Below are 25644 nucleotides of genomic sequence, written 5' to 3'. Positions count from 1 at the left end.
GATAAATTATTAATAAAATTTATTTAGTTAGAAAATATGAATGGTGAATTATTAAAAAAATTGAAAGAAAAATAAAATTTAGAAAGAAATAATACTACAATATTAAATATACTTTTGACTTTAAAAATATTTTTATGAAAAAAATATTAATTAAGTATAACTAATAAATATTTTTAATTTATTAATAAAATTTAATTTTGATTAATAAATTAAAGTTTTATAAGTAAAAAATTTAAAATTACTAATTAAATTTTAATTAAAAAAATAAAAATAAATTATCAAACAAATCTAATTTTAATAGTAGAAAATTAAAATTATCAATTACATCTAATACAAGTAAAAAACAATCCAAATTTAATCTATAAAAAATTTAAATATTTTAAATATTTAATATCCAAGCTCATATGTTTTTAAAATAATATTTATATTTAATTTTTATATATATATATATATAATTTATGGATCCAAATATAATAATGACCCTAGGCAAAGGTCTTAATGACCTACCCCTTGAGCCGGCCATGCTTCTTAATATGTCGCAAACTACAAGGGTGTCCATGATCAAAATGAGTACTGAATAAATGCTTTAATGCAAAAGCAGTAAAACTTATCACAATTGAGCAAACATGTTGAATCAAACACAACAGGTGAATTGGAGATGGATTAAATATTTAAGTCAACAAAAGATAAGATTTTGGATACAACTTTTGCCTTTTAGGGGCAGCGGACAGATCTTGCCCCCATCAAGAGTTTTCATCATTCTCTTCACAAAACAGAGGTCACTAATGGCTGTTCTTACCTCTACGAATTATCAGCCTATAAATCTGCTTCTCCAATTTCATTCTTATATGCCAAATGTTAGTGTTCAATTTGAGTTGAGGTTATATCCGCTTTTGTTCTTCATACTAAATTCGGCCACCTTGTGTGTCTGGCACCTCCTGACTTAATCTTGTCAAAATAAATTACTGGGGAGTTTTTTGTCCACTGTCGCTTACAATGACAAGCGGGAGTTTGAGAAGAGATCTGGAAACCACTAACGCTAGCAGAGGTGTAAGCCAAACAATTCATTCATCATCACCAGCAATAGATTTGAACTCCACCATTTGCATGCCTCTTCCTGCTACTGCAATTTGATACCAACTGTTCCCTCCACTGGTAAGGCGAACAAAACAGATATTGGATTGAACAATAAGTTTATAAATCATAAAGCAAATGTAAATGGTGGCTGAACCTGTCATGGATGATTGCATCAAGTGTTTCTGGCTCTGGTACACTGATGATAACATTTGAATGTTCACTCAACCTGAACAACGGGTCTATCTGCCAACACCTAATTCGTTGATCAAGGCCCGTGGTGAATGCCCATGTGCCATCAGTCCAAACACCTGGGAGGCAAAAAAAAAAGTAATAATTAAGTGAAACTAAAAAATACTATTCAGAAGTGGATTGTGTTCTTAAAATGAAGCCTACACCCTGGGGCCACTGATAACAATAGACAAATATAATAACCCAAAAACAGTAGATACATCTGATGTATCTTGTCAATTTAGGCTGGTACAGAGTAGACCCAAGATTTCTTGTCCTGACAAAATCAACTGTCGGTTGAAAAACCTAATCTGTTCCAGGTTGAAGCAGTGAACTTCTTGTGTCTATAGCTAGTGAACAGATTCTTTGATCAGCAAATGACAAGAATTTTGGTAGTCATACTTTTGAACATCCTTCCCCAGATAACATAAATGAGATTAAGAAATTACCTTTAACTGCTGAGTTGTGTGCTGATAAAATGCTATTTTGGGAAAGTACATTGAGCTTGTACCTTTTGCCTGCATCAAAATGGCCAGAACAATTGCATCATGCAAGATATTTATGTGTGTTTACGGTTACCAAAACAGGGAGAACAGATATACCGTCTCTTCGATTATGATCCCCATCGTCTATATAATTCTGTCTAGCAGTAGACTGATTATCTCCAGCATCCTGATTGGTTGGTTCCACTTGCAAACCAAAGACTAGCAAGTGTAGAGATTGATCATCCCCACCACTTAAAACACAGTAAGTAATCTCAGATTTTGAGTACTGGCATTTCTTGATTTCTGCAACATTTAAACAGTTGACACCTGACTGGTGTAGTGAACTTAAAACACATGAGGGATGTATTTCACATAAATTCGAAAAGATATTTGAAGGCCCTTTTGGAACATCAATTAGCCGTGTGCTAGATGGAGTGTGTATCTGATCACTATCCATAGTAGATAAATTTGCAAATTCATTTTCAGAACAAACCATATCAGCGCCTTGTTTTATGCCATTTGAATTGCTAAATGTATTCCCAGGAGATGCATTACTCAATGATTTCCACCTTCTTCCACCTTGGCTTCCTCTTCCAGTTTTAGGTCTTCTCTGACAATCAATGAACATCTGTGGTTGAACATCCAGCACTGTTTGCACAAAGGATTCAACTACTTCAGTGAGATCCCAGAAAGTAATGCTTCCATCAGTTGATCCACTTATAAGGAGATATGCATTTCCAATCGGAGCAGCATCTGCAAAAAAATGTAGTTTCAATACCAGAGTCAAGAAACAGTTAATAGCAACACCTTACTAATTTCTTTTGTTAAAGTACTAAAATAAATTACTAAATTAAATTGTTCATCAAATCTTTTGCAGTTTGAAGCATGAAAATATCCATGGTACCAGGAAGAGAATATAATAGTCTAATGGAAGGCATAAAAGGATTTTTTTTTTGTTGTTGTTGCTTTTCAGGCAAATTTTCACTTGTTTTCTGTTCATATATTTGCTTCTGAACATAGTAAAAAAGAGAACCACATCAAAAGCTACAAACCATGCAAAACTCAAAACGAATACTAAGCTAAATCATCACCTTTGGAGCAGGAATCCCAAGGAACAACGTGCTGCAGAGATAAAACAGGAGATTTTACTGGAACAAGTAAAGCTACATCAAACCTGAAAAATGTGGCATTCAAAACAGGCATTATCACACTGAAAACGAGAAAAGGGAGCACATGGTGAGTCAACAGAAGTGTTACCAAGAACATCTTCCAAATGTCATAACCAAAATTTACCATGCAACAGTTAGAAAAGGAAAAATGCACTTGGTTAAAACTACATACCATAATCGATAAGGCAAAAGAAGAGCCTTCAACATGAGGGTTGCATCTGAACAAGCAACCACTATAAAGCATATTGTAGTCCTGTTTGAGACAGTAAGGTCTGAATAAGCTAAAAGCATATGAATCAAAAATCTGTTACAGGATCCATTCAAAACTGAATATTTCAGCTCACCTACTATCTACAGGTTTCAAAAGAAAAGCAGTAACAGCCAGGTATCTCCAGTCATTATCCATCTGATCCACAAAAGTGGAGTTTAATGTTGAAATCTGATCACACTCAGTGGTTAAATGATTACTTTCTTCAGATGTTTTGAATAACTTCTCCAACCCCTTTTGACGACTAGCAAACTTTGAGGGCAGCTGAGTGGAGAACCACCGAAAAGATATTGATGATAACTCAGTTTTGGACGGATCTGATGTATAATCAGAATTTTTGTTTTGTGCTCTGCTACTCTGTAAGATCCAAGAAGTCAGAACTTGCTTGGAACCAACTGAAATCAATAAAAGTTGGTCTTCACTGGAATCATTTGAAGTGCGATGTGTATCTTTGTTAGAGGTACTGGACATCGGAATTTTGAAGGTATATATCTTTGGGATGAAGCATAGAGACCTCACAGCTGACCCTCCTACATGCTCACCCAGCAATATTGATTCAGACCATCTTCCAGCTTTGATGGACGAGTACCTGCATCATTTTCAAGAATTATCCAAATAGATTAACCACAACCTTTTGTATTGATTAAATTCGCTAAACTTTCCAATTAGAGGGGAAAACTATGAAATTTGTTAATGAACTGAATCTACGTTTCCTACTTGGCCTAAGAAAAATATAAAGTCAAATCCTCAATCCCAAATCCAACAAATCATTCACATGACACAAATTCATTACCATGAACGCCTGGCTAATTTGGAGAGTTTGAACAAGATGTAAATTTATTATCATGAAACAAAACTCTTTTTAGGGAAGAGCAGTGACTAGTAAAGAGGGTAGTTGTATTTGACCTTAATCTTCTAAAAACCAGGGGAAGAAAAAAAAGAGGTTTGGGAGTGAAGAAACTAACATCATATTATAAGAAAGAAATGATGTCATTCAAATTAAATGGGGTTCCGCCAGTACATATTATTTACAAATTTGAAGAAACTTCAAGACAACACTATTAAAGTATAATTAAAAACCACAACAAGAAATTGAAACAAATCACAGTCAAGGTTGTTAATCCATTTAGGGAACAAATACATAATTATGTACAAAACCTGGCCAGTCGCAAACTTCCATCTTCACAGCCTGTTGCAATCCATGAATGACCACCCTTATTGCGTGTTGATAGGTGCACAGCTGAAATGAAAGATAATGAGTGTATCTCTCTCCCATGGTATTGCATATGCAAGACCTTGGGAAATAATTTTTCTTTAGCAACCACCCAAACCCTATGAACATGAACAATGTGATCCTGAAAAAGGAGAATGACTCAAATGAATAAATTTTCAATTACCTAAATCATGGAAAAGATCTTAACAGAACATTTAACAATGACAGCTATAACATATTTCATACTTTCACTATGCACTGAACCCATGAAAAATTATACAGACTTCACTAGATAATATTAGGTTTCTACTTTGCATGTATTACTATTAGCTAATTCCTAATTTTTATTCAACATTTTTAGAAATCATTTAAAATCCAGTGGTCATACAATTTATTTACCTCAAATAGCCATCAGCATTAGAACCAAGATTTGGTTCCCTTACACTCCATTCATGCTAGCGTAGAGTCATTTCCCAAATCTACTAGGGTAAATGAAACAAAGAACAGCTGATAGTGATGATCTCTTAGAAATGGTCATTAATTGAATTATGTCTTCTAATAGAGTCTTGAGATTGTATATCAAAATCATTCACCAGCTGTATCTATATTCCGCCAAAAATTCTCAATAATTTTCAAAATGCCCACTAGGTTAGATTAATGTAAAAATATCCCCTAAGCTTGACATTTTGTTATCATAAGGGCCTAATGAGCTTTACAGTACTGCTATGCCACCATCAACCTAGTTTTTGTTACATTTTTTAATAAGTATACAAGGAGAACATGATCTCATAATACCTTCACATAAGCAAAACAATTTTGGTGTTCTGGAATGTCGCCAAAATGAAAAGAAAATGGCCTGCGCCATCCTCCACAAGGAATTTTGATTGTCTGCAGATAGATGAACCATTACTCATTAATTGAATGGTTTCTAACAAGACTGTAATGTGACAAAACCAGATAAAAGTACCTTAGTTTCATTTGTCATATCCCACGTTATAAAATCCACGGATGTAAAACCAATTGCGTATTTGTTGAATTTTGTGTCCCCAGAGGTTGCACTTGAAAAGACTGACTGAATCATACTAAGATCTTTCACTTGATTCATACCAATAAATTCAATTTTCCTTAGGATTTTACTATACTGGAAATAACAAATGCATCCATCTGCCCCAGTCTATAATAATAGAAAAAAGAAGTTAGCAATAATCAGTCATCTTTGTAATATGATTTCTGTAACTAATCATGGTCTTACCGTTTGTATGTCAGCATCATTCAATTGTGAACTGACAATGCAGATACTAGTGACACTAGATATGCCATGTGCACCTTTAAATTGATCACCAGGAGAGATGACTATTATTTCTGTGCGTTTTTCTACCATCAATTCATCCACCAAAGGAAAGAGAATAATATTCCCACGCTTATCACCGCATATAAGAACCTACAGAATAATTAAGGACTCGATGAATTAATCAATGCAATAATTTGTACTAATTTTTCATCAATATTCAAATAAGATAGTTAAGTTAAAAGCTAGACTCACTGGACAATCAATCAAAAGATAGTTAAGGGATCAATAGTTCAATACTTAGGAATCAAGATCACAAGAAAGTGATTGTTCTTATGTGTCATGGAAATTGTTTGGCGCATAAGAAAACAATAGTTCTCAAAGCCTTAGTTTATCTCAGTGTAGCAGATCTCAATAAAGTCCATATACTGTTTATCTACGTAAAATTTAAAAAATATGAATTTTATGAATATTTTTATCAACGTCAAATGCAATAAATTGTGAATGGGCATTCAAAGTCACAGATTCTATCAAATATTACTTGCCTATTCTCAGAAATGCTTATGGCAAGTGGTACATGTGTGGGTATTGGATCAGAGCATAGATTTGCTTATATCAAACCAGTATCAATATTTGAAACCATAATGAGAAAATATTCTCTCAACCATTACCTCCTCTTTACGTGAGGCATCGATACACATGATTCGATGTCTGAAACTTGAAGTAAACACTGCAAGAAGTAATGCATTGTAATCTATGCTGGTAACATGGATGTCAGATTCTAAAGCAGCCTTTTCGATTTTCCACATCCTCAGGATACCCTGAGGATCTGATGTAAAGAGATAGCTGCATGATGCAATGCACATATTTGAGGAAATATGGAACAAATTAGTAACAAATAGGATAATGAAAAATCAATTATCCTTACCTACTACCCAATGATCTGCACCAGTGGACACCTAATAATTGTCTCTCCTTTTCTGCTGACCAATTAAAAGAGAACGAGGCTGAAGGAGTAACGCCTCGATTATTAACCCCAACAACTGTCACTTTCCCATTTCCATCTCCAATTGCAACAATATCATCCAGGTTCAAAGATGACTCTGAAGTCTTCATGGGCAATATATCCATACAAATAATCTGCGATTCTCTTAGTTGGATAAGTTCAGTCCGGGTTATCCTTCCAGGATTAGACAATTCAACATGATATAAATATCCATTATTGGTTGCAATATAAAGAGAATTCTCCTGAGTAAACTGTATGCATCTTACATACTCGCTTTTGCTGCAACATCAATATAACTGGAATTATACAGAAGAACCACATCTTTCATATCTGATGCAGGGTGTTAAGGAGAGTAAGAAGAGGAAAAGAGGAAAGGAAGGAATTCCACCCTTTTAGTCCATATATCAAAGTGAGGCCTTTTTCTACATTCTTAAATACAAAAACAACCCTCACTAAGAATAGATTTTACATGGAATCAGAGTCATTCCGTCATTGAGAAATATAACTCAACTAAAATAGATGCTCAAAATGGTAAAGCAAGAAAAATATTGACCCTTTCCTACCGACCTACCCAATGTCTGACATACAATAATGAGGTTGGAGAAATTGCATCAGAAACACCATCAACATGATTAAGCAAGGGAAGACAAAATATTTCTGAACTGCCAATAAAAATCTTACAATAACTTTGGAATATGAAAAGCTCAAAAATTAAATAACTGCATAGATGGAATAAGAAATATTCAGAAAACTTACCTGTCCATCAGAGAAAGCTGGTTTGCTAATTTAGGAATACAAATTTGGAAATTCTCTCTCTGATCCATCAAATTGTCTGATATGCCATATTGTTCTCTTGCCTCCTTAGAAGAAGAGGAAGTAATTTGATGCACTTTGACTGCAGAATCAAATCCCGCACTTACCAGAAGTGAAGAATCTGGATCATACAAACAACGCCATATGCCTCTACCACTGCATCATCATAGTAAAACTTCTGTTGTTCCCAAGTATTTCAGGTGGTTAACTCTATGCCAAAAAAAATATCAGTAGTAACATGCAAATTTCCTAAATCACTTTTGATCATGGGTGACAATATCGGGATTGGTATTGATATTGAAAATTTAGAAAACCTAAGTACTGGCATAGTTATTTAAGGCATGAGGCGCCCAAAAGCGCATAGGTGTTGTGGGGCCTGAGGCGCTAGGTGCAAGGTGAGGCGCACTCCTTACCGAAGTAAGGCGCTTTGAATATAAATTTTTACAATTCAAACATATATAGGGAATTTCTACCAAATTATTCCACTAACAAAATTCAAATATTTCACAAACTATTAAACAACAATGTAAATATACAATTCACTAACATTCAAATATTGAAATAGTTTACTTTCATAATCAAAATTAAATTTCAAATTAAAGCAATGTTTTAAAAATCGGCCTAGGCAGCCGCCTAGGCGGTAGGTGCCAACCAACCACACCGAAAACATGCTAATCGGCCAACCTATGCGGCCTTGATGCCTAGGCGGGATTAGACAGCCCTAGGGGCCGACTAATCAGTCGAATCGTCTAGGCACCGCAAAAATAGTGTAGGTTTTCATGATTTGTTTTTAGTTTGGGCTTTTAAATTTAAACCCAATTTAAAAAAAAAAAAAAACTGAAATGTAACTTTTTTTTTTGTGGGGCTTAAGTTTTACAAGACCTAAACTTTGGTCCAACAAGAAAATCGATTTGTTTGTTTGCCCTAGCGGCTAGCACCAAACTTTATCTTCATCGTACTGACGAACCAGAGCTAGAGAAATCAGAGCGAAGAAGAAGCCCACATTTATGAGAAATCGAAGAGTTAAAAGGCTAAAGAAATCGATTTGAAGAAAAATTTGTTGTCTGATCTTTCCTCAACTGAGCAACTTGGAAGCAATTAAAGGTTGTCCAAAGCCTCATCCTTTGGAAACATTATTTCATTAGACAACCTCAAAAAAACTCTAGAGTGAGAACTTCATGAGGATGATTTTGCATCTGTAGAAGAGAAGGAGGATTACAATGATGATATTGAGTTTGTGTCTGATGAAGAACAAATTGTTGAAAATTATGGAGAAGTAGAATAAATTTATGATATTTTATTAATTGTGTAATTTTGAATTCATTTTAAATTTGATGTTATTGTGTTGGAGTTAGAGAATGTGATTTATTATGTAATTTATGTTGATGCAATAGAATCCACCCAGTGGCGCCTAGTCCCCACCTAATCGGCCTAAGGGCTAGGTGCTGGTATGGCGCCCAACTAGTGCTAGCGAATTTTAGAACTTGGAATTAAATAAAAACAAAGTTCAAATATCTAATTAAAATCTTCAAAATATTCCTCAATCATATCATTATTATCATCGTAGGATGTTCCAGATTTATATCTAGCTGAATCTTCATCAGTTCCCAATTTTACCCCTCCCGTAAACCAGCTGCATTTCAACCGAGTGTTGATTTGATACTGACCTATATCATCTCGTAAGATGAGCATGGCTCCAGTATTTTGTTGTGCCGAAGGGAGTGTCCATGTTTGGTGTTCCATAGATTTTCCTTTGAATTTGCCTTTATATTGCCCATTATCAGGAAATTGAGGTGTTGTTCCTTGTGCGGGCGGATAATTGATTTGTCCCATCAATGGTTCATTTGGCTGTTTGTAATTTGAGATAGTCGAGTCAGAAGCTGAAGCAAAAGCCTTTTCCTTTGTATTCTGCATTAGCCTTCGCAATCTTGGATATTCCAATTGCTCCAGTGCTTGTAATTGTGCTGTATTAACATGTGCTGCTTCTTGTTCTTCTGTATCTTGATAAATATTAAGATTTGCAATATTATCAGCTAATTGGGAAGTATCACTTACCCCATTGGGATTTTGCTATTCTTCATTTTGTTCTGGATACTCGTATATTTCATACCACAGGCTTTCAGGTCCTTCTTGTGGTATTCTGTCTAGGAATTCTTCAACAATTGCATCATGTGGTGTTGGGTCATACCAACCATTGGCCAGGGGTAATTGAGCTTCTATCTGTTCGACATGCTGAACAACCTGTTGCCAATATAAATCTGATTCTGCATCCGAATTTTCCCAATTTGTTGGTTGTTGATCTGGGTATAGTGGTGCTTGAACTGGATAATCAGTTTCTTGATTTTGAAGTCCTAGAAAATATGTTTCCGGTCCATCTTCTTCTTCTTCGTATTCTTCATTGTTTAGACCTTGCTCCACAAGATCTGGTGATGTTAAGTCATTTGGGTCGAACTCTGGGTCTTCCTCCCAGGGTGTATCTTCCCAGATGCTTGGGAAAACAAGCTCATTGTTGCCTTCCTCATCATCCCAGCCAGTTGGAGGGGAAAGTTCAATATCTGCAAATCCATTTGGAATGTCATAATTAACATAGTAATCAAACTTACCGCTTGGTTGCCCAAAGGTATCCCATCTTCCAGTCTTGTATTTCTTGCCTTTCGGATATTCATTAATAAGAACACCCGCAAATTCTTCATCATGAATGTCTTCAATATCTTCTTCATTAAATTTGCTAGCCTTAGGATTTCCTGTGGATTGATATCTTGAAAAGGCTAATGAAATTGATCCATCCATCAGGGTAGTTGTTCGTACAGCCTGTGGATTCCGAATTTGTGGTGTTAGAGGTGGTTGCAGTATCCACCTCATTCCTTGTAGCTCTGCTGTTGTTCTAGGTGTTGCTGGTACCGCATTAATTCCTGTACTGGCAAAATAATCTGCTACATTTTGAATGTTATAACGAAATCATGCATGACTAATATTAGTCAATCTTCCTATTAGTCCCCTTGTTATTAATAGATTACTTTCAGCAGAATTCCAGTTTTCATATCCATGTGTTTGTATAGCAAGTTCTATATGATGAAAGAAATCTTCTATGCTGATTAACAGATTAGGAGCAATATAAACTAATTGAGTACCTTCTGATAGATCTATTTCCATTGTTCCAATAATAGATCTATCATCGCTCCATCTTGTGTCTCGTAAGACCACAAGTGCATTAGTGCCTGCATTTCTACGATGAAGGGCATGTATACGAATCATTACTAATCCCAGATGGATTAATTGCATACCTTCTTGTCTGAGAATTGAATAACTTTCAGGATTGATTAATGGTAGGTTTTGTTGCCCTTCTGTAACCAAGATTCTGGTTTCTGAATAATGTTGGTAAACTCTATGCCTTGATTCTGACCATTGTGTACTATATAGTGTCTCAGCAGGTACCAGAGATGCTCTCCTTTGCTGAGATATTCAAGTTCCGCTTCCGGATTAAGTTGACTTTCAAGTGTCCTTGTATTATTTCTTCGCCCAGAAAACCTTCTTTGTGCTTCATGCCTTAGTCTTGCCATTCTTCTATAACTCCGTATCTGATCCTCTTGGGATGATACTACTGGTTGAGAAACTTCAGTTACTGCTTCAGTGATATTAGGCCTCCTGTTATTTGCCATTGACTTCCTCAGAATCTTTCTTCCTTAATTTCTCTTTTTCTTCTCTTAATATTTTCAACTGATCCTTATAAACGAAGAAAGGCTCTGGTATCTTGATTTTGGATTTTTCAAGATTTAATCCTTCAAGCTGTTTGGCAAGATCTGCAACCTGATTGTTAGTATCAACAGGTTTTTTGAGGATTAAATCAAGCTTTGTATTGATAGACAGTAATAATTCAATAATAGTATTATTCTGCCTATTTATATCTTTTACTGCAGCTTCTTTAGCGAAGATAAAACCGATAGCCGGACTACTAATAGTCTCTGTATTTTCAAGTGCCTCTAGATATTCCTTTGAAGTAGCTGATGGAGGCAAATTCATGCAAATTGCCTTTTTATCTCTCGTGCTACCTCTTGTATTTGCTTAACTTGCTGTTGGAGATTTTGTAGTAAAGCTACAGCTTGCTCTTCAATCAGCTTTGGTTGTTTTGTTATTTCAACCACCAATTCCTTTATATCCCTGGCTGTAAGAGGTTTACAGAGTAATAATTCTTTTTGTAATTCAAGAACAACCTTTTGTAATCTCTGTTGAATCTTAAAAGACTCTTCCAGAGATCTTGTTAATTCACAATGATTTTCTTTGATAGTTTTGAGAATCGTGTGATACTCATTTCGGGATATTTTGGAGTGTAATATAAGACGGTCATAGATTACGTCTATATTATGAGAGATGTCTTTGAGTTTTACCTCAGTTGCGAGATTCAGGTACTCTAGATCAGCGGTTCTCGAGTTTTGATACCAATCCTTTATTGCCTGTTCAAATCTTTCAGACATGGCTAATATAAAACTGTAAATTAAATATGTTAACTATGGTACGTCGTTCCAGGTCCTTCCTTGTGTCCCTGCACATAATGACCTTACTAAAGCCTACCATAATAACATATAATAAGCTTATAGCTTTAGATAGCCATATCCAAAATATTAGAACAAGACTACAAAGTATTAGATCAATAACTCTTGATGCCTTTACCAGAGTACCTACAAAGAATTTTAGCCAGACATCGCTCTGATACCAAAAATAAAAAGGATATACTCACTTGATATTATTGAAATACAAGTGGAAATTTTTACAAAGCGTGGATACGAGGATGGTCTTGAGTATGGGCTAGGATAGCTCGTGAGGAATTTGTAAGTGGAAGAACTCAAAATACGATTCCAGAAGCACTGAAAGGATTTGTGCGTATGCAAGTGGCAAGTTTCCTACAGTAAAAGCAGCCATAGACGCAGAAATACATGCCTGTATGGAAGCCTTATCCGCTATGAAAATACATTATCTGGATAAAAAGGAGATCATTCTTAGAACGGATTGTCACGCAATTATAAAATTCTTTAACAAAACCACCCAGAATAAACCTTCACGGGTGAGATGGATATCTTTTGCTGACTATATAACAGGAACAGGTGTGGACATTCAATTTGAGCATATTAAAGGATCAAATAATGAATTAGCAGATGCCTTGTCTCGCTTAGTTCATTATATGATAACTATTCAAGATATCCCTGACAATCAAGAGGAGCTATTCATGATAATTAATGCAGCAATTGATGAGACCAAAGATGCCTCACTTTTTATCAAAAGCTAGTACGATTTATGATATTATTCCAGCACTCATCAATAAAGAAGGAAGCTATGCATGCCTATGTTCAATTATTAAAGCTCATTCGGAAAAAGAAGGGACAACAATGCATGCTTTATTAAAGCACGAAGACAGCTGTAAACTTTATAGGAACTAAGCCTCAGGGAGTCGTTCCTTTATATAAAGCTTAATTATTAAGTTTGCATGAATAAGAGGCAGTCGTAAAAGGAGTGATACGATAAGATGCGATGGGGCCCATAACGTGTACCCGGTCTTATCATATTGCCTCCTTAATTAGCCTATAAAAACCTCAGCATATGACTTAGCAAGGCAAGCGAGAAAAACTCGAAGTCTTACTTAGTCTGGTTTTTAGCCTTCTCTTGAGTTCACGAGCTATCCTAGCCCATACTCAAGACCATCCTTGTATCCATGCTTTGTAAAAATTTCCACTTGTATTTCAATAATATCAAGTGAGTATATCCTTATTATGATTCATGACACAGATGATGATGAAGACTTTGAAGATTAAGGAATTGATGCCTTCTTATCTGGGGAAAGAACAGAAGGAGGTAACATTTAATTTTCTCAAGGTCAAAAAATTAACAGCAACGGCAAAAATTCCGGAAAGGTGAACTAAAGGAGCAGCAGGATATGATCTCTTTATTGACCAAGACATAGAAATTCCTGGTAGAGATAGAAGATTGGTAAAAACTGGAATAAGTATTGAATTTCCAGAAGGACATTATGCAAGAGTAACTGCAAGATCAGGAGCAGCAATCCGATTGAAAATAGATATTGGAGTAGGAGTAATAGATGCTGATTATCGAGGTGAAATACAATTATTAGTTATTAATCATTCTGATACCAAAAATAAAAAGGATATACTCACTTGATATTATTGAAATACAAGTGGAAATTTTTACAAAGCGTGGATACAAGGATGGTCTTGAGTATGGGCTAGGATAGCTCGTGAACTCAAGAGAAGGCTAAAAACTAGACTAAGTAAGACTTCAAGTTTTTCTCGCTTGCCTTGCTAAGTCATATGCTGAGGTTTTTATAAGCTAATTAAGGAGGCAATATGATAAGACCGGGTACACGTTATGGGTCCCATCGCATCTTATCGTATCACTCCTTTTACAGCTGCCTCTTATTCATGCAAACTTAATAATTAAGCTTTATATAAAGGAACGGCTCCCTGAGGCTCAATTCTTATAAAGTTTACAGCTGTCTTCGTGCTTTAATAAAGCATGCATTGCTGTCCCTTCTTTTTCCGAATGAGCTTTAATAATTGAACATAGGCATGCATAGCTTCCTTCTTTATTAATGAGTGTTGGAATAATATCATAAATCGTACTAGCTTTTGATAAAAAGTGAGGCATCTTTGGTCTCATCAACTGCTGCATCAATTATCATGAATAGCTCCTCTTGATTGTCAAGGATATCTTGAATAGTTATCATATAATGAACTAAGAGAGACAAGGCATCTGCTAATTCATTATTTGATCCTTCAATATGCTCAAATTGAATGTCCACACCTGTTCCTGTTATATAGTCAACAAAAGATATCCATCTCACCCGTGAAGGTTTATTCTGGGTGGTTTTGTTAAAGAATTTTATAATTGCGTGACAATCCGTTCTAAGAATGATCTCCTTTTTATCCAGATAATGTATTTTTATAGCGGATAAGGCTTCCATACAGGCATGTATTTCTGCGTCTATGGCTGCTTTTACTGTAGGAAACTTGCCACTTGCATACGCACAAATCCTTTCAGTGCTTCTGGAATCGTATTTTGAGTTCTTCCACTTACAAATTCCTCCCCATCCTTCCATTGAACCATCTATTTCAATGATAATATAAGAGTTGATAGGAAGTAATTCTAAGTCTGGGAGTTCTTGGATAATCTTTCTGATTTTCCTGATAATTTCCCAATCTGAATTTTTGAATCTTCGATCTCCGTTGGTGATGTATTGGAATAGAGAGGGCCTAATAAAGTACTTAGATTTTGGATGTATGGTCTGGCATAATTTAGAATTCCAAGCCAAGACCTAAGCCCCTTCAGAGTTTGCAGCTTCTGTTCATCAAAATCTATAATCTTTCGGATAATATGCTGCTGTAATTTTATTCTACGATTTCCCACCGTAGTTCCTAGAAATTCAATTTCTGGTTGAGCTATTTTCATTTTTGAAGGTGATAAGACTAATCCTTCTTTTGCACAGATGTCCAGCATTCTTGTTAAATGTTAAATGTTACCTCCTTCTGTTGAAAATCAGCACCGCATAAAAAATCAGTGAAATAAGTGAGAGGGGAGGGGAGGTTGATGCTGACATTCACGCAGAGAGAAAATAAATAAGTTTGCAAGGGATTAAGGGAGATTGATGTTCATTTTCTAGGGGAGAGGAAGAGTCACGCAAGAAAAATATGTCGCGTGCATATAAGTTAATGCAGCCTAATTGATTTAAAGGGTAATTAAAGGAATGGGTTGGGCTTTAATTTAAAAAAAAAAAAATCAATAAGGCAAGGAAAATCACACCTTATCCTCTCAAAAGGTGTGTGCTTAAGCGCGCTTCATTCAAGTATTGCATCTAGTCGCAGCCTAGGCACAAATGTTGTGCCTAGCTGCGCCTTATGCCTAGGCTCAACTAAGCGCGCACTTTTCACAACTACATCATATCATATTGAAAGAATCAAAATTGGTAAAAAAAACTTATTTTTACAAAAAATGGAAAGAACAAAATAAAAATGCTTACTAAATAATTCATTCAATGCCATATTAAAAAATAGAGACTTAGAATTGAACATTAATATATTTATTTTTCCTCTAAAACTTGCCACAATAATTGTCTAGGAATTCTATCATAATGGTTTAGGAACATTAATATACAGAAGGAAAAATTAGCATTTGATTGGTAAAATTAATCAAACTAAAACACAATGAGTTTGCATATTACAATTATTTTGATCCTTAAATGGGATAAAATGTTATCAACACTTACATGTGTTCCTTTAACATCAATAATTGATCCCCACTTGTTGCCCAAACTCGACATGAACAATCTTCGCCGGCTGTAATTGCTACCTAAATGGATAACATGAAATAATTAAAGAAAGCAACAACAACAACAAGCCTTATGGTCAAACAATTACCACATTTTAAACTTCTTAAACCACATTTTAAACAACGCCACCAATTGTTTTGATTTTTAACTTCTCTAACTAACCACATTTAAAATGTTACTCTACATATTTCTCTAGCCTATTTTGTCAACCATTTTATTTCTTAAACACATTATGTTAATCCTCTCCCTATCAATTTGCACCTACCACAAGTTCTAATCCTTTTCCTAAGAGTGATATTCCAAATTGCTAAATTAAATTTATGACAATCAGTGAACTTCATTATAGACATGGCTCCCAATAATCTAAAAATGGCAGTAGAATTTGCTAGCAAGAATTCTTACATGCACTCTACTGTCAGGTAATCACCAGAGCTTCCCTAGAGATTACAAGAATGACTATTTAAACATATATATTAAGAAAAGCAACATATTGAGTTGAATTAAACTCAGGACAGAGAAAAAAATTGGATAGACTACATTAGCAATGTATTCATGTTTTAGACATACATAGTGCTGTTAAAAAGAATTACACATTCTGGTACAGAACAAAAGGACAAAAGTAGCCAGATCTGATTAACACAGCAAGATATCTAATAAGAAGCAAGAAATACTAAGATATATTTCCAGTTTCATCAGCAGAGCGTCATAGAGAATGCCCAGATTAATTATCCCAGATATATCAGGCATTAATTATGAACTTTAATAATAATATAGTTTAAGATTAAAGGATGATATCATAAACATAATAAATCAGGTTATACTGAAAGAGAGCTTACAGAATGAGATATATAGCAGTCCCAGATTCTAGCATTATGCCCGAACAATGTGAGATCAGATGAAACATAATTACCCAGAGTCTGCACAAGATTGTCAAATTTTTGCTTTTGACAATCAATTAGCCAGATACGAGCACTGCCCTATGAGTGAAGCCAAACAAAGCACTTAATTTCTGAAGGTTACAGACCTAAGGCAGCAGTTAAAACTTTATCATACAGAAACAGAAAGGCATCTAACCCACCTGCGATCATCAGAAACAGACATCAGCCTTGTTCCATCGGATGACCAACTCATTCGAAATATTGATCCTTCATGCCCAATTAGTTTATTCAAATGATAAGCTACATAGTTCACGCTATCAATATGAGCATCCATTGCACTGGATGAGTTGGAACCAACGTGCTCCTTCAATTGATTGGATGAAGGATGAGGTCCTTCATGAATTAACTTCCAAATGATTATCTGTTTGAGCATAACACTTCCAATCATCAACTGTTGACATCTTTCTGTAACATAACACAAACTAAATTGCACTGAACCAAAATCATCAAAACATTTTCTATGCGAATCACATAATGTCATTGAAGGCATAGCAATGGAGTAATACTGGTATGCAGTATACAAAGGTTGCCAAGAAAATTTTAACTTCACTATAAATATTTTCACAAAGAAAATAAATAATCATAGTACAAACAATTAAGAACTCAAGGACACAACCATAGATTAATGTTGCTTAGTTGCATTATAAAAGTGTAAAAACAGGGATCTTATTAATGCTTAAAGATTCACTCTCACCTTCCCAGTCATGAAAGCTCTACATTAAGTGATCAACTAGGTTAATGGCCCAAAAGTTAAAGAAATATCAAATGCTTCAATGGAAAAACTAAAGAAAGAAAATAAAAGAAAACCAAGTTTTGCAAAATGTTGGCCACTCAATGTTAAGCCTCATAAACAGGTAGATGCTTTATGAACAAGGCTGGTCGATTTAGAGAAGAAGCTACCCAAAAACCTAAAAGGCTAAACAAAGATACAGGGAAGCATTCCACACGACATCTTAAACCTGCATCAAGAATGAGAAAACACAATAACATATCCAGGGATCAATGTTCATATTCTGGCATAAGCTAAATGCTTAATACATTTAACTAACAGAAAATTAAGAAATAGTTTTCTTCTCAGTATATCACCACCATAGATATACAATTCAATGAGCACAAATGTTTAAACAATGATCCATAACTAATTCCATCATAAAATAAACAAAAACACTAAGAACAGTTTGTGCATGATCACAATTAAAGCATACAAGATATCTACTGATGTAATCTACCAATCTTCTTAAAGACAAAGCATTTGAACTATCAAATGAAATCCATGAGGAATAACCTCATTAAAAATTGTTCCAGATGCCATAATGAGTAGCCTTATGCTGTTTCCCCACAGTCTCATAGAATACAAGAGACACCTCTCTGCAAGTCCATACATTAAAACAATAAGACATTTCTAATGTAAATAACTACAGAATGATAAAGAAAATAGGGCCACTGCAACAGAATGTAAATAATTTTCTTATCAACCTGAAGATTTCACTCGGGTGACCACAATAGAACTAGTAAGATTCCACAAAGCTACAGAATTATCACTGAGGCCCACTGCAAGAACATTGTCCTCCTGCATCGATCGTGTGTTACAACAGATAAGAAAAAGAATAATCCTCCAAAAAGTCACTCTGTGAGAGTACCTTCAAGAAGCAGGCATCCAGGACCCAGTGATCAAACCCTGGCAATCTCTGGATCAATTCCAATCTCACTCCTAAATTGGACCCAGCACCATCATTCAACCCCAATCTAACACACAAGCGAAATAGCTTAACTCGCCGCTCTCCATAGATAGCAATAATGAAAAATGCTGCCGAACAAAAAGGGTCATCATTATTGTCAGGAGATTGCAATGAGATTCCATGAACACGCACCCCTTCGAAGACCTGAAAGGTCTCCACAAGGTTCGCCGATCTGACATCATAAACCAGTAACTCAGATCCAGTTCCTGATCCACAGAGATGAAGACCCAAAACGTAAGCATGAGAGGGACAAAGAAAGAACAAGATACAAACAGAAGGATTCACGAAGCACAAAGGAAGGTGACTTCAAAAACTAACAGTTAGATAAAAATAGAAGATATAATTTGGTTTATGACATACCGGAGCTTATGACTATGGACGAGCAACAATGAAAATACTTCGGACGACACGCAGCACCTATGACAATTTTATCCAACGTGGTACCAAAGCTACTTTTTTTTATTAGTATTTTCTAAACGCGATAATCCCCTAAAGAAATGTTTGATGGCCTACCCCTATTGTTCATTTGATTCTCTTTTCCTCAACTCATTCCTGACGCATGCCCAGTGGATGTCTCTTTACATGTCATCCAAATCACACATCATAGACATAGCAAGTCACATTGCTTCCTTTGTACTTTGTTGCACACCATGCGTGCTAATGCTGACGTTATGCTTCCTTTACTCCATCATCTACTTTCCACTCGAAAGGAGAAATTGATTGATATTAAATCATCTCATGTGCCTCTCATTGTCGTTTTCATCACGTATTCAAATGAAGAAACAACTGACATCCATTCAAAAAAATTGCTTTTTGCTGCCGCTCGATGTTCACATTAATGGAACTTTCATGTATTATGTGCATTGAGATTGTTTTTCTAGTGTATGTATTTGTACTTTCTAGCTTGAGGGATAGTGTTAAAAAAATATAACTTGATCCATGGCAAACTTAATCTTATGACTAAATTTAGATAGAAATCATTATTTACATTGATTTAGTCAGGTTTTTTACATGAAATCTATAAATACATATAATTAGTATTTATCAAACACATGGCAACACAATAGTTTATTTCTAAAGAAACAACTGAGAAACAGGAAAACTGGAAGTGAACAAAGCTAGAGAAGAAGAGATGACTACCAGCGAGAAGAAGGGGGAAGGGGGACATGGGACGAGGCAAAGGAACGAATGAGAGAGCAGAAACTTCTCCGAAGTAAGGACCGATCCTTAGTCGCCATGAGCTCCGCTCGCCACCAGCCATCTTCGCAATAAGCAAACGAAGACTTCGTGAGATTTGAACTTCACTTCACGGCCGCGAGGGTTTACGCGCAGGCGGAAGTGCATTCGTTTTCGGATGGCTTTAGGCTCTATCAATGGGCTTAAATATGGGCCATCTTTCCATTATAAATGATCGTTTTACAGTCGTCCTAGCCAGGCCCAAGTGTTGCCCCGGCAAATGAGCTGGCGCATGGCCCCGACAAATGTCGAGGGTATTATTTTTAATTTAAATTTTAAAAGTATATATTAAAAAATAGAAAAATTAGACAAATTAAAAAGAGGCCATCTAATTTTAGAATCATCATCATACCACATGTTTTTATTTTTTTTTAATCAAACAGGACGTTTATCCTGCATAATTATCTAATTATTTCTCACTATATCATTTCCGTTATTACCTCTCACATATACATTCATGAATAAGTTTGGTGTTCAACTTGATAAGAATTTATTTATGTTCGTTCAATATACATAAGATTAATTAAATAACAAGTTTTAACAGCTCGTTAAGCTAAACAAATAAGTTTGAACACATATATGTTCAGTTCGTTAACATTCATGAACAATATTCGTGAACAATATTTATGAACAACATTCATGAACAATGTTCACGAACCATACTTATTAATAAAACTCTTTGCAATATGCTAAATAAACAATAAAATAAATAAATAAATTTAAATTATCAAGCTCAATAACCAATCAAACAACTAAAAGTTTCAAACAATCAAACAAGTTTGAATTGAGAGCTTGATAACATCTAAATGAACCAACCTCGAACCAAGCTCAAGCCAAGTTTAAATCAAATTCAAGTCAAACTTGAATTGAGAGCTTGATAACATCTAAAGGAACCAAGCTCAAGCCAAGTTTCAAAAAAGCTCAAGCTAATAAAAAATAAACCAAGCCAAGCTTAAACAGTCATTTCAAAAGCTTGGTTCATTTTAAGCTCGGCTCGGCTTAGCTTGGTTGCATTATCAAACAATTTTGAACACCCCAAAGCTCGGCTCGACTTATTTACATATATTTTTCATTTAAATTCTGAATAGGAGGCTAATTCTGAATAAGAGGCTCATTGTAATAGTTACAAAATCGTACTATCACAATAAAAATATTAGGTAATTTTTAAGATGTCATAATTTTTAACTCAAGTTAAATCATGATATACATAATATATCAAATCGAAACTTGTTTAAAGATCTATGTTTGTTTGTTTGTTATCCCGTGTAACTCATGATGACCAAGTCTTATGCCAAAAACATATTATTTAAAGAATTTTTTAAAATTTCTAAAGAATTTAACCTCTATATTGTAGTAACTATTACAACTATAAATAATAATTATCATAATTATAACAACTATGAAACTATAATTATTATATCAATCATGAAATGGACTCGATTAGTTTAAGAATAAGATAATAATGACAACAATATTTATAATTATGTCAGGATGGACAATTTATTTTTTTTATAAAACATGGCACTTTTATTTTTGCCCAAAATAAGATAAAATTCTAATTTAAATATTGAAAATTAAAAAAAAAAAGGATTTACATCAAAAAGGATGAGTTTGTAAAATAAAAAATATATATATGTAATTTACATTGTCAACCCTTCAACCAAAACTCATAATCCATATTTGAAAAGCTACCCGATACAACAATATTTCTAACTCCAAAATCAGAAGAAAAAAAAATGAAGCCTTGAACCTGCTCCACTACTGAACCCGCAGTCATTATTCCTGGATCGGTTTTAGGAGATCCCTATCGTCTTGCCCAGAAGCCACAAGAACAGACTAGTTTCGAGCATAAACACTGTGTGAAGCCATGTCCTATCCACTGTGAACCCAAATATGGTAATCCCTGCTCTGTTATTCTCCAAGTACGTCACTGCGATCGACAGAAAATGTAATTCGAACACCAATGGAGCGTTTTAATTCATCAGATTTCAGAAGAAAAAGAAATGGAAGTGTACCAAGTGCTTGTCTCTGTTGAAAGGAAATGGTGTGCGCGTGCGTCGGCACGATCTTTGTGTCTTCGAGTTCGTCCTCCTCGCTGCCTCCTTCGTCGTCGTCCGAGTAGTCGTCGATTTCGGCTGCGGGCAATTGGGGAGTGGGCGTGGAAATGGCTTCACAGGGTGTCTCTGGATCGATGGCGTAGGACTCGATGGTAGCGCAGACGTGCCATTTTGCTGCATGGCTCGTGAGTGCTTGAGCTTTGTGGGTGATCTTGGCCGCGCTGCGCAAGCATGTGAGTAACCCGGCGACGAGGACAATTGAGCAGAGCTGCGAGTTTCCAAGGGAAATCGATGTCGGTTTCAGTGCTGGAAATTCTAAATTGGGGGAGAGGAAGGGGAGGGAGAAGGGGAACTGACTGCGAGCTCGCCGGTGTTGAAGAGATTGTCGTCGGAGTGCGGTCGGGTGGTGACCAAGACGGCGGCGAATTGGCTGGCCGTCACCATCGCCATGCCCGAGAGGATGAAGCCGCGGAATCGGTGGCTTACGACCTTGAGCTGCCGCCTCAAGCGGAGGTGCTCCTTCAGCACCGGCATCACCTCCGATTCCTCCTGGAATACTGCCGCGAATTCCTGCAGACGCAGGATGTGGAGGTGGCAGACGGACCGGAACACCGCGCAAGCCACAAGGAAGCTCGCCGCCCGGTACGCCCACGACGTCAGCTCCAGCAAGCACGCCACGCACCCTGTCGCCACCGGGTTCTTCCAAAAGGGGATCCGATCGGCGCTGAACGCGTACCACCAGATTTTGTAGGCCACCTCCGCGGCGAAGCAGGACGCCAGGAAAAGAGAGAGGAAGCGAAACGACCTGCGGAGCTGGGCGGAATACGCCGCGCGGACGCGCGCGCGCTCTGCGCGGCGACCTTGTCTAAGAAGATGAAGCGGCGGAGGCCGCCGCTAGGGGTGGAGGCGGAGAGGGAGATAAAGGAGAGGGCCGAGGCGGCGCTGAGGGAAAGCTGGACGACGAGGTCATAAGGACGACGGTGCGGACGGTAGGAGAGGACGAAGTGGGACACGGCGGGGACTGCCACTCCGAAAACCAAGAAGACCACCCACGAGACCACCGACCGGCCGGCGTTCGACTGGTCGAGGCACATCCACCGGAGGCAGGACCGGAGGCTGCGGATCTCGTCGCCGTCGTCCATTAGAAGCGATTTCATCGCCGGGAGGAGCGGCGCCGCCTCCCTCCTCGTCATCGCAGCTAGCGTACCCCTCGAATTGGGCAGACGATGTGGTCGACGTAGAGAGCAATCCAAGTTACGATGCGCTCTCAAAAAGGGGATCAATCGGATGAACAGACGACGAAATTTTGGTCGATCTTGAAGACGCAAGCACGATGAGTAAGAACTTTGCCGGCGAGGGAGGAAAAGGATCGACAGTGATCGAGCACGGCAATGGAAGAGGAAAAGAGAAGGCGTGGCGTCTTCCGTGATAAGTTCTTCTGTTTTAGTTTTCTCTGGTTAGTTGAAAACAAGCGTCGATGACGCGTGACGCAGCAGAACCTGAGCTATCTCTTTTAATTGATCATTACACGCGTCAAACGGTCAAATACACATAAAAACAATCGAGTCCATATTTTTAGAAAACAGCTGGAGGCTTACCGTATGATATTTTTAGAAAACACCTTTGAGTATGCTCCTTTTTTTTATATTGATGTGGATGTATCATAGGGCATTAGGAAAATTATAGGGATCAAGAGGGCATTTTCGAGGAGAAGGGGCCTTCGTGTTCTTCTCGCCGTCACTGTCGCCGCCGCGAACCAGAAGGGGAGTTTCTGCTCCCTTTCTCACCGCCACCGCCTCTCCCTCACTCCAACGGCCACCGCCTATCTCCCTGTCCGTCACTCCACCGCCGGCTACTCCGCCCAGTTCCTCGGCAGCCTCGAGGCGGACCTGGCGGTCGTCCTCGTGGCACTGGCTGTACTGGCGCTGGTCAACGCGCACGACCTGATCGCCCACCTCGCCGGCGTCGACTTCCGCCTCGGCTTCATCTGCTACGACCTCCAGCTAGCCCTCGTCGAGCTTGTCGTGCCTCTACTCCTCACGGTCGCCTCCGCCGTCACCTTTCTCGGGATTCTCCTCCTTCCGATCCAAGAGGAGCAAGGAGCGGCCAAGAACATGCTGATCGCCGGGCCTCTGCTTTGGCTGACTCCGGCAGCCTCCAGGGTCTTAATCCACGCACTAGCTCCCTTCAGCCGCCGCCTCTATCGGCTGACCCGCGGCATCAGCCGGTTGCACAGCGCCACTGTCGTCGATGCATTCCCGTCGCCGGATCCGACTTCCCAGCTTCTCTTCATCCCGCGACTCCTTGTCGACGACCCGTCACAGCCACCGTGTGACCCAGCATAGTAGCCGGGTTTTCACAAGAACGCCGACAGCTTCTCGCCGCCGCCGCACCCGTCGCTCTCATGCATGTCGCCGACATCGAGGGCCTGTCCTTATGCACTGGTGGCACTACCCTGGCGCAGGTGGCCTTCTAGGAGGCTACAACCCTCGGCCTCATCGTCGACCATCTCCAGCCATTGTTGTATTCCGACCTTCGTGCCGCTATTCCGGCCTATGAGGCGTGACTGTAGTTAGACTACACGCCGTCCTGCAGATGCATATCACGTACGGCTCCGAGTCACCGGACCCAGCTACTTAGTTGATGGACATTTATCTATTCTACAAGGCCGCGATGACTCGATCAGTATCACGACTAGGTCATCGATCCATCCGAGGACGCCCCCTGGGGCCAGGGTACGTTATCGCACTCATCCTATATTTCTTTCATTGTTCTACTATTATTCGACTGCTTATATATTCGTGGGACCCGCCTTGAGCATCGGGGTACCAGGGATCGGGACAACCCGGTCGCTGGTTACAGGTACTGTTGACCAGAGGACATCAGACGACTTGGTCAACACAGAAGACAACTCACCATCCAGGTCATGAAGATATGGTCAACATTCCAGACACGTCACACCGACGGTTCCGTCTTCTCAAATTCCCAACAAGATCATATATCTTATGTACTTGTTTTAATAATTAAAAAATAAATAATAATCTCAGTTAGTTTTATTGATTATTTTTGAAGTGATCGATTCGATCCTACGAAAGTTTTCCATTGATCATCAAGGTTGATCCTATCAGGAAGATGAGAAGACGGACCTGCCAGCGTAACGTAGCTGGAATGTTGACTGTATCTCCATGACCCGGAGGGTGAGCTGTCTTCTGTGTTGATCGAGTCGCCAAAAGTCCTCTGGTCAATAATCCCTACAGCCAGCGACCAGGTCGCCCCGGTCTCTGGTACCTCGGTGCTCGAGGCGAATCCCACAAATATATAAGCAGACGAATATTAATAACAGAATAGTGAAATAAATGCAGGAAAGGTACGGTAACGTACCCTGGCCCCGGGGGCGCCCTCGGATGGATGGGTGAACTGATCGCGCTGCTGATCGAGTCGTCACAGCCCTGACAAGTGGATGGATGTGAACCCGCTGAGGAACCAGATCTGAGAGTGATGGCACGGAATCCGATGAAGCCTGGATCCAGAAAGCGACATGTAGGGCGGGATATGACAACGGCTCGCAGGCCGATACACGACACACAGGTTGGATAGTACAGATAACTCACAAGCATAATAATGGTGCGAAGAATGAAATACCACGGCTCGATGGCCGGAACCAAATCGGCTCGCAGGCCGAACATCATCTTAGCCCGAAGGCCGGAGTAAACAAACCTGAGCTCGCCAGATGACGGCTGTCCAGAAAGTGACAGAGGCTATTAAGGGAGGCAGAGGCAACACCCACAGCCGTTG

At 38.0% G+C, this 25644-nt stretch overlaps 3 protein-coding genes across 10 annotated transcripts; all 3 read right to left on the bottom strand.

The window, feature by feature from the left end:
* Positions 1 to 629: 629 nt before the first annotated feature.
* LOC122000663 (WD repeat-containing protein 6-like) lies at positions 630 to 19902 on the bottom strand. 3 transcript variants are annotated; one of them, XM_042555065.1, is made up of 22 exons: positions 19697 to 19902; positions 18458 to 18762; positions 18294 to 18387; positions 18103 to 18185; positions 16958 to 17178; positions 16716 to 16851; positions 15817 to 15899; positions 7491 to 7703; positions 7005 to 7013; positions 6657 to 6908; positions 6400 to 6574; positions 5693 to 5881; positions 5408 to 5614; positions 5236 to 5328; positions 4386 to 4582; positions 3304 to 3816; positions 3132 to 3212; positions 2882 to 2964; positions 1908 to 2543; positions 1755 to 1823; positions 1232 to 1385; positions 630 to 1152 (listed from the first exon to the last, which is right to left on the bottom strand). In XM_042555065.1, exons 1-22 carry the CDS (start codon positions 19815 to 19817, stop codon positions 1065 to 1067), a joined length of 4002 nt encoding a protein of 1333 aa, XP_042410999.1. In that variant the 5' UTR covers positions 19818 to 19902; the 3' UTR covers positions 630 to 1064. The 3 variants fall into 3 exon arrangements, with proteins under 3 accessions (XP_042410999.1, XP_042411000.1, XP_042410998.1); XM_042555066.1 differs by having other exon boundaries at positions 6657 to 7013; positions 18458 to 18563; positions 18689 to 18762; positions 19697 to 19835; XM_042555064.1 differs by having other exon boundaries at positions 6657 to 7013.
* On the bottom strand, positions 9604 to 11324 carry LOC122000664. Of its 6 annotated transcripts, none has more exons than XM_042555068.1 (3): positions 10679 to 11324; positions 10151 to 10459; positions 9604 to 10060 (listed from the first exon to the last, which is right to left on the bottom strand). In XM_042555068.1, the coding sequence occupies exons 1-3, from the start codon at positions 10827 to 10829 to the stop codon at positions 9618 to 9620; spliced, it is 903 nt and encodes a 300-aa protein (XP_042411002.1). In that variant the 5' UTR covers positions 10830 to 11324; the 3' UTR covers positions 9604 to 9617. The 6 variants fall into 6 exon arrangements, with proteins under 6 accessions (XP_042411002.1, XP_042411003.1, XP_042411004.1 ...); XM_042555069.1 differs by having other exon boundaries at positions 9604 to 10459; positions 10679 to 10765; positions 10832 to 11324; XM_042555070.1 differs by having other exon boundaries at positions 9604 to 10459; positions 10679 to 10731; positions 10832 to 11324.
* A 1446-nt stretch (positions 19903 to 21348) lies between the features above and the next one.
* Positions 21349 to 23296, bottom strand: LOC122000662. Its single transcript, XM_042555063.1, has 3 exons — positions 22207 to 23296; positions 21808 to 22117; positions 21349 to 21722 (listed from the first exon to the last, which is right to left on the bottom strand). Exons 1-3 carry the CDS (start codon positions 22381 to 22383, stop codon positions 21586 to 21588), a joined length of 624 nt encoding a protein of 207 aa, XP_042410997.1. The 5' UTR covers positions 22384 to 23296; the 3' UTR covers positions 21349 to 21585.
* Between the last annotated feature and the right edge of the window lie 2348 nt (positions 23297 to 25644).

This window comes from Zingiber officinale, chromosome 7A, assembly GCF_018446385.1.
Source record: "Zingiber officinale cultivar Zhangliang chromosome 7A, Zo_v1.1, whole genome shotgun sequence".
In the NCBI taxonomy this organism is placed as follows: domain Eukaryota; kingdom Viridiplantae; phylum Streptophyta; class Magnoliopsida; order Zingiberales; family Zingiberaceae; genus Zingiber; species Zingiber officinale.
Note: the sequence above shows the minus strand (reverse complement) of the source record. Positions and strands in the feature narration are given on the sequence as shown.

Excerpts from the sequence above, each read along its gene's own strand:
- LOC122000663 (XM_042555064.1), bottom strand. The coding sequence starts at position 19,817 with ATGGCTGGTGGCGAGCGGAGCTCATGGCGACTAAGGATCGGTCCTTAC. Across the intron at positions 17,179-18,102 it reads CTGGAACAATTTTTAATGAG|ATAATCATTTGGAAGTTAAT; the intron begins GTTATTCCTCAT and ends ATGCTCAAACAG. Across the intron at positions 1,386-1,754 it reads ACACAACTCAGCAGTTAAAG|GTGTTTGGACTGATGGCACA; the intron begins GTAATTTCTTAA and ends TTTGCCTCCCAG.
- LOC122000662 (XM_042555063.1), bottom strand. The coding sequence starts at position 22,383 with ATGCCGGTGCTGAAGGAGCACCTCCGCTTGAGGCGGCAGCTCAAGGTC. Across the intron at positions 22,118-22,206 it reads TCAACACCGGCGAGCTCGCA|CTCTGCTCAATTGTCCTCGT; the intron begins GTCAGTTCCCCT and ends GGAAACTCGCAG. Across the intron at positions 21,723-21,807 it reads TCAACAGAGACAAGCACTTG|TGACGTACTTGGAGAATAAC; the intron begins GTACACTTCCAT and ends TGTCGATCGCAG.
- LOC122000664 (XM_042555067.1), bottom strand. The coding sequence starts at position 10,829 with ATGCAATTAATCCATCTGGGATTAGTAATGATTCGTATACATGCCCTT. Across the intron at positions 10,460-10,678 it reads GGAAATAGATCTATCAGAAG|GAATTAATGCGGTACCAGCA; the intron begins GTACTCAATTAG and ends TTGCCAGTACAG.